Here is an 8,798-nt window from a genome sequence, read left to right as displayed (position 1 = left end):
ACACATAAGCTGAATTATCTTATTTCAAGGAAGTTGTTTTGACACCTGTGCAGTGGAAAGGTTTGATATAAAACCAAAATAAATTACATTACATCCTTGAATTCATGGAAACCTTTTGTTTTATTTACCATATTTCATATGCATCAGTTTTCACTGATACTGGCTTATGTAAAACAAGAGGCCCATTGGCCTTAATGGTCACCTGAGTTTTGAAATATTCAATTTAATTGACCCTTTTTAGCCTCGCCCATCAGCCCAGAAGGTCAGTCAGGGCCAACATGTGCATGCCACCAGATGCTGATAATATTAATGAAGTTAGAATGAATTTCAATAGAAATCAAACAAATGCTGATCAAAATTGTGATTTCCCTATATAAATTTAGTCCCCCATCAGGGTCATGAAATTCACAATTTTTGTTAAAGACATCAGTATATGATTCTACCATATCTGCGAGCTGAGAAGATCTTTCAAATTTTAGTCAATTTGACCCTTTTTGACCCTGCCCCTCAGGTCCCTGGGGGTTGGGACTATGTAATCCACAGTTTTGGTTGACCTTTTGACCATGAAAGCTTACTGACAAATTGTTTAAAGACAAACAACGAAAGACGACGGACAAAAGTCAGTTAGAATAGGTCACTTCATACTTCATCTCAGGTGACCTAAAGATGCAACCCTAATTTATAAGAATATCAACAGAACAGTGACTTATGATGTTGATAATACACAAAACAGTAAATGCACAGTACAATTTGTCTCACAAATAGTTTTGATATAGAAAACACTGAGAAGTCAAACATGCAAATAAAGAATTTACCACATTGTATTTATTGTCTTGCTCAGATGTAAGCATTGGCATCAATGACTAGAGAAAGTTGACTAGTACTAGTGAGTGTTGTCATCCGTGACTATTGAGTACTAGTGAGTGTTGTCATCCATGACTATTGAGTACTAGTGTGTGTTGACATTAAAGACTATTGAGCTCTTATGGGTGTTGACATAAATGAATTTTGAGAGTTTATAAATTACTTGTGAGTGTTAACATCAATATTTCAATAGTGCACACAGCTATGAATAATCATTTTTGACTAAGGATTTAATTTTCAGACCAGACAATGTTGTTTGTCTCTTGAGATTATATAAATTTTGAAATGAAGGCTGCACTGATTATCATATGACATTTATGGAATGGATAACATTAAGCTATTATAGTAACATTATACCAATAAACTTAAGGCCCAGAGGGCCTGCATCGCTAACCTGGATAATTCAGTAATGATGGCAAAATACTCAAATTTAAGTTACATTTCAAACATTTTTCTACTTTTGAACTACCTCTCCCAACAATGGTTCAAACTACAAGTGGACTAGATGTAATTCTTGAAAAAAAAAATGAGTTAAATCTTTTTTTTTTTTTTTTTTTTGCTATACCAGGTAATTCTCTTATTTTGCTCCGAAAGGTGCCACTCAGATGATGGTGAAGCTTCATTTATGCAACATATAACATTGCCACATAATTCTCCTGACCAAATTTCAGCAAATCCATTTAATTGTTCAGGACTAGTAGAATTTCTAAAAGAGTTTCCATTCTGACCAGTGAACTAAAAAAATGTTAATAATAAGACCATTACAAAGGGCAATAACTCTGCAAACTACTGTCCAATAATTTCTATTTTTGAAGTTGTCTGAGATCTTGTCGATATATGGCTGTGTATAAAGTTTTATCAAATTTGGTATATTCTGACATTTACTCAAATTATTTAAATATTGTGTTCACAATGTTGACAGACGAATGTCGGACGCCTCAGTATGGCATACTCACCTTGGTCCTTCGGACCAGGTCAGCTACTAAACGTAAGGACAGATATTCAAAAGTAATAGTCTCTGGAACGTGATTAGTTTCAAAATGTCAATTATTCCCATTCATCTTAATTGGGATTTCTTCTCCTCTACCATTTGGGCAGTAGATGGTGGAGGAGCATGGGCTAGGAGTTTGAATCTTCTGGGATCTATTTGATGCAAGGATTTTGGCTAGATATTCCAGTTCTATCCGTTATTCTGTTGGCCACTATCAGATTGATGAGTCCCTGGATGTGTTGGTATGTCCTTTCCACCTTGTATGGCACTATTGTCCTTCGAGAACTTTAGTGTTATATATCCTGTGATATCTATAAGAAGAAAAAAAGATATTTTCTTACAAAAAATCAATGTAATTTCCAGTTACACAAACCAACAAAATGTGCAAAATTGGCAATATTATAATCATGCCTTATATTGAAACATAGCAGTCATTATTTATCATTCAAAGATGGCTCTTCACGATATTTTGTCTGATTTTTCATCAAATAATTTGCCTGTCAACATTTTCTCAACTCACATTCAAGCTTGATTAGTCTCTACACACAATCAAGGCTTCTGCTGGGTCTTAAATATGTATACCAGTATCAATAGTTGAAAAATGTAAATTCAACACAACATATGTTGTGTTTCGCTTACGTTTTCAGGCCTAATGACCATCTTAAGGCATGATATTGTATATGTGACATCATAATGTGGTATCCAAGACGTCAAATAAATGAAGCGCATGAAGATGGCCATTAGGCCCGAAAACACCATGGGAAATAACTTAACTAATTATGGTGTTATTACATTAATTTGGTGAATCAATCGGTATCAATATATAATGCAAAAAAAAATATTACTAAATTCACAAAATTGATACTCCAGAAGTTTTTCAATCTCCAATTGCACAATATCTTACCAAATACACTAAGAATTCAGCAATTTTCAACAAGTGTTAACAGTAGAGGATACATGTGTAACAGGAGAGGAGATAATGTAGCGCAAGCAGCCAGACCGGGATTCCAAACCGGATCTCCTAACACCAGCTGGATGCTCTACCAACTATTGAGCTATCTGGTCACTGATGATCAACTCAGTCCAGTCCCGCTACACATGCATGCAGCTCATGCATGAATTATATTGGTCAAAACTGATTGGTTCACTTTTTCTGATTCAAATTATTAATTACAAAAAAGTCCATTATTGGTAGCTGCTAAACAAAAACAATATTTCAAATCCATTCATTTTAATTAGAAAAAAGAAATTGTTCGGTTGGTGGTATCTGATTACAAACCAATACATGTATAGGAATTGGTTATGTTTTTAAACTGATTATGTGTAAACAATATATGTGTCATATACTATAGACCAGAACATGTAATCAAACTTGACGCCTATATACGTATATATATCTACATTTTTTTTGTATATCAATATGCAAATCATAACGTAATAACAGTTCACAGTGATACATGACTTGTGTTGTATAATTATGAGAATTTTGAATGTTAATTAGCATCGACAGAAACTATTCCACAACTTTCTAACTATATGACTCGATAAATAAATAATGTTCTTCCTTGCATCCAAATGCAAATGATTTATATAAATATTTGTTAATTAATGGCCTCTAGGATTAGTAATTAATTAATTGAAAAATACCTAAGTGCGACTAGTAATAGTGTCGTCCGTAGTGGCTGGACTCCATGTCGCCTGTGGTCATCTTCATCGGCTTCAGTTTCTTTATGACCAGACGCTCTATATTTCAGGCTTGCTTTCAAAACTGTACAACGGAATATTAATAACACAATGTAAACTCACTGTGTAATATACAGGCAGTCTAACAAAAGCATAAAGTCATCAAGTTTACTTTCTGGTATAATACGATTAATTTGACAAATGTCAAAATCCCCTCTTGGGCGCCCCCTTTGATTTGTATTCCCATTTAGACTTGTTGAGGTCAATACCAAGCGATCCATGCCGTGTTAATGTAACAAAGTCGAAAAAGTGTCTAATTGGTAGCACTTGATGGGATATTTATTATGGTTATTTTCACACTGTTGTGCCCTACCAACCTCAATTATATTAGTGTTATAGTATTTTTGAGCAGCCTGGATAAATTGTGTGAATTCTCTATGTTATAAAGTTAAAAGTGGTTTGTAAAGATGAAAGTTATTGTATAAATGCTGGAATATGGCTGGTCATATAGGCCTAGGTTGTAGAGTTAAAAGTTGTTTCTACATGAACTAGTTTGTAAACTCAGTGTTGCTGTTCAGCTGATCGTAAGATCAGCTGATTGTGTCCGGGAGCATTTTGGTTTCTTATTGTAAATAACGTTTACTACAACCAGGGAGTGTTGAAAATAATGAAAATGATGTTCGAGTGATACGTTGACAAAGTTTCAGCTCGATCGGAGCTTGTTAAATATTTTTCTAGTATTTTTGTGTATTCCTAGTGGTGTTGACCTAAATATAGGGTCGCCGCCATCTTTGTTTACATTCACAACACAAAGCCAAAGAGGTATCTGATATCCGAACAAGTGTAAGTTTATAGGCATGGTTTTTGAGCCAAGTCATATTAAGTTAGTTTAAATACCTGGTCAGAAACCTTATTGATCCATACTTTCATTGGTAAACGGGCTCATCTCGCTATATTGAGCGATTGTTTGTGCAGCGTTCATCTGCTTCCCTCTAGCAACTGTTGTAAATGGCGGAACAGTGAACATACGACAAACCCAGTTATTTCACGAATTCGACATTCTTGAAAGCTAAATTATAGTTAGAAAATGTTTGTATGCATTGTTATGATAAACTTCATAATGTTTCTGACTTGGATATTTTCCCAGTATTTTATTACGAACTTGTTGGGTAGAACTATATGTGTTGGCGTAAGCGCACTATTTGCATATTATTGCCGGTTGGGATAGTATTGGGGATACGACGGTGATTTGGTTGGGGATGTTTTTGGGGAGTTTTGGAGATACGGTTGAGGACGCGACCACTCCTTTTATGGTAATTAGGGGCGGGGCGAAGATGCCTGGGGATGCGATTTCATTCCTTATAAGGTAAAAGGGGCGGGATTGAGGATACGCCGAAAAAGTATAAAAGGCCGGATTCAGCGGCGAATCCTCAGTTGGGCAGACGACCTAGGCCGGGTTTTTAGTATAGTTTACCGATATCCGCCGTGGCCAATTCCTTATATATGCAGTAAGGCTTATACTAGTTATTTTATTATTTAGGGAAATTCGAATTCTAAGTGTTAAACAAGAACTTATAAATTATATCCAATCATTCTAGGGCAGAAGCCGGTGTCATCACCGCTGTCTGTTTACTATTTGGAAGGGGCGGGGCTAATTTCGATTTAAGAGTGTTACCACTCTTTATAACTGTCATTCCATCCAAGTTTTGTTGTGGCTATTTGTTAGATATATATATATACTGTTGATTATCAAGTTTTCCTATTACATTAATGTGTGAACGTTGTTTCCTTACCCTAAGGTGGACTTTGTGGAATTAATTTATTGGCCATTGTGTATGGATAAGCTAGGAGTTGAGTGTGTGAGATTGTATTTATGTAAAGATTCATAATTTAACTATTGTTTTATCAATAATCAACATTTGACTTGTTTATCGGAGTTACTGGTTATTCTTTCATATAAACTTAGTGAATTACAGTTTTATCTAGAGCATCGCTCAGTGTTCCTGTCTTATAAAAACCTGAGCGCCAATATAGTACTAGTCTAAGTGGAGATAACTCTCCATCGCATAAGGAAACACCTAAGTGGACCACAACAGATAACCTTGGTTCTCTGAACCGACCTATACTGGTAGCGGTATCATAAATCTTCAAAGGTAGTAGTCAGTGACTACGACTCGTTATATTGACGAGAGGATCCAGACGAGGCGCAACTGGGCGTTACATTGGTGGCAGCGGTGGGATCTTTGACTTTTGAAGGTTATCGCTAGAGGACACGAGAGAATTAGAGGGTAATGACCACGGCGGACGCTAGTGAGACCACGCTCACGGACTTCGTGGAAGAACCCGGTTCAGGACGGATACCACTCCCCCAGACCGGCCAGTACATAAATGGATCTCCAAGTGGAGAGGTACAAATGAGGTTACCAGCACAGGACAGTGGGTTAGGGTTATCCCTACCACAACCTATAAGGGAAGGAACTATAAGGGATTTAGAGAGGTCCAACTCAGACCTACGCAAACAGATGTCGGAATTACAAGGGGCTTTGGAGGTAATTCGGTCACAGCAGAGGGCATCTCAAGAAACACCAATGGTAATGAGGCCGGAGGTGGGGAGGCCAGGACCGATGGATCTTTCTAGTACCGGATTGATGGGAAGATCTGATCTGAGTGACCTTCATGTGGGTTTGTTAGACACCGGAACCGAGGAGAGAAGACAACCACATGCATCCAGGGGTTTGGATGGTGAACCCAGTATGTTTAGACAAACTAATGGTTCCGAGCTGGACACGAGGTACTCAGGGGTGCGAAATCTGGAAAACGGGCGCATGACTCGTCGGCAAGAGACGCAGGAACCATTGAGCCGAGAGTCAGGGGGTGCTCTAGGGTTTCGCACAGGACAGCACACTCCTAGTGTGCCCAAGCCCAGGAAGCCCGCGACTTATGACGGGAAGACAAGTTGGCAGGATTTTCTGGTACAGTTCGAGATGGTAGCAGAAATAAATGGTTGGGATAGTCAGTCAATGGCCATGGAGTTAGCCACTACATTACGGGGGGAGGCGCAAAGTATTTTACTTGATTTAAACTACACTGAACGGCGGTGTTATGACCGATTGGTGTCCACTTTAACAGACAGATTTGAACCCGAGAATCAGAGTGCGCTATACAAGACACAACTACGCAATAGGTTGAGAAAAAAAGGGGAAACCATTCCAGAATTAGTCGCAGATGTCAAGAGGTTAGTACGCATGGCGTACCCGGTGGCACAGCATGACATTAGGAAACAGCTAGTTCTAGACACTTTCATCGAGTCGCTAAATGACTCAGAGCTAGAATGGACAGTACACCAGGCACAAGTTACTTCTATAGAGGACGCTGCCCGCATTGCTTTGCAGTATGAGGCGTTCCAAGCAGGACATAAAAAGAACAGAGTTCGACAACAAAAGGAAACAAGTGAGGAGGGTCTTGAAAATTTATTAGAGAAGGTCCTAAAGCTACAGGCGAAGGAAGCGGGAAAATCAAATACTACTGGTCCGAACTCACAGTTCGAGTGCTATTATTGTCACAAATTAGGACACCTTAAATGGGATTGTTATGCATACAAAAAGAAGATGCAGGGACAAAGGCAGAATGCTGAATCGGAAAACTAGGTGAGGCTGGAATAGAGGACCGTATCCCGGCCGAAGCCCAAGACGAAATGGAGAGGTCCAGGAAATTTATTAAACCAAAGGCAGATGTGACAACAGATGGATTGTATATTTCAGTAAAAATTTGTGGGGTGAATGTAAATTGTTTAATTGACACAGGAGCGACAAGCACGGTTTTACATCCTACAAAGTATCTAGATATACCAAGCCGGGATAGACCACGGCTCGAAAAGCGGAGGTATAATATCCAGGTGGCGGATGGAAGCGTAGTTACTCCCCTTGGCTCCATAGAAGCTATTCTAGAAATAAATGGAAAGCTAGTTAAACATAGCACGCTTGTCGCTGATATAGATGCGCCTGCTGTAATCGGTTATGATTTTCTTCACGCGCATGATTGTCAAATAGATATGGGCGGAGGCTCTTTGTTATTCGCTGGGGAGAAATTAAAGTGTCAGAGAGAGAGCCGCATGGAGTCTATTTTTCGTGTTACTATACACGAGAATGTTGTGGTTCCACCTGACTGTGAGATGATAGTCATGGCTGACATTCAAGGAAAAACACAAGGAGGCGACTCAGTTCTTGTGGAGTCAAATATGGTGCGTATGGATGCTGAAGGAATAAGAGCAGCCAGGGCAGTAGTAAAGCCCGAGGATGGGGTTATACCTATTCGGATGATAAACACAAATAAAGAGCCAAAACAGCTATACAAAGGCACGTGCGCCGCCTATGGAGAACAAGTCACTGTAGGAACTCAGCATGGGAAGGCGTATGGGGACGACCGGATTAATTCGCTTAAAGAGACGAATGAGTTACCTGCACATTTAGAGGACATGTTCAACCGGTGTAGGGAGCAGGTGGAACCGGACAAACATGAGGCAATAAAGAATTTACTCATAGCATATCAAGATGATTTTGCCAAATCAAAGAATGACCTTGGGCGGACAAACTTAGTACAACACAGGGTGGATACTGGCACTGCGCCACCCGTTAAACAGCGACCAAGACGTTTAGCACTGAGCAAGCGAGAAGCTGCAGCTAAGGAGGTGGATCGGATGCTGGAGAATGGGATCATTGAACCTAGCACAAGTGCATGGGCATCGCCTGTGGTGCTAGGTGTTAAAGCGGGAGAACACTTGGCGTTATGCGCTTGACTATAGGGCCGTTAATGCCGTTACGAAGCGTGATTGTTTCCCGTTACACAGGATCGATGACTCCTTAGGTGCGCTACGAGGAGCAAAACTATTTTCGACGCTTGACTTAGCTAGTGGCTACTGGCAGATAGGCATGCATCCGGATGACAAGCATAAAACAGCGTTTATAACAGAAACAGGCCTGTATCAATTTAGGGTTATGCCTTTTTGTTTGTCCAATGCCGCAGCGACTTTTGAGCGACTCATGGAGTACGTCTTAGCGGGATTACATTGGAAGACATGTCTGGTATACATAGATGACATTATCCTGTTTTCGGTGGATTTTAGCACTCATCTGACGCGACTGGCCGAGGTGTTAGACCGTATCAAGGCAGCCGGACTTAAGGTGTCGCCGAAAAAGTGCAACTTGTTTCGTGAGAAGGTGGCTTTTCTAGGTCACGTGGTATCAGGGGATGGTATAGCTAC

General features: G+C 39.5%; 1 protein-coding gene across 1 annotated transcript; it reads left to right on the top strand.

The window, feature by feature from the left end:
• The first annotated feature begins 7,232 nt into the window (after positions 1-7,232).
• On the top strand, positions 7,233-8,333 carry LOC117318986. Its single transcript, XM_033873899.1, has one exon. It carries the CDS (start codon positions 7,233-7,235, stop codon positions 8,331-8,333), a length of 1,101 nt encoding a protein of 366 aa, XP_033729790.1.
• The last annotated feature ends 465 nt before the right edge of the window (positions 8,334-8,798 follow it).

This window comes from Pecten maximus, unplaced genomic scaffold (assembly GCF_902652985.1).
Source record: "Pecten maximus unplaced genomic scaffold, xPecMax1.1, whole genome shotgun sequence".
Classification (NCBI taxonomy): Eukaryota; Metazoa; Mollusca; class Bivalvia; order Pectinida; family Pectinidae; genus Pecten; species Pecten maximus.
This window is presented reverse-complemented; position numbering and strand designations above follow the sequence as displayed.

Bases quoted from the DNA above. Each gene is read 5' to 3' on its own strand.
- LOC117318986 (XM_033873899.1), top strand. From the start codon at position 7,233: ATGGAGAGGTCCAGGAAATTTATTAAACCAAAGGCAGATGTGACAACA.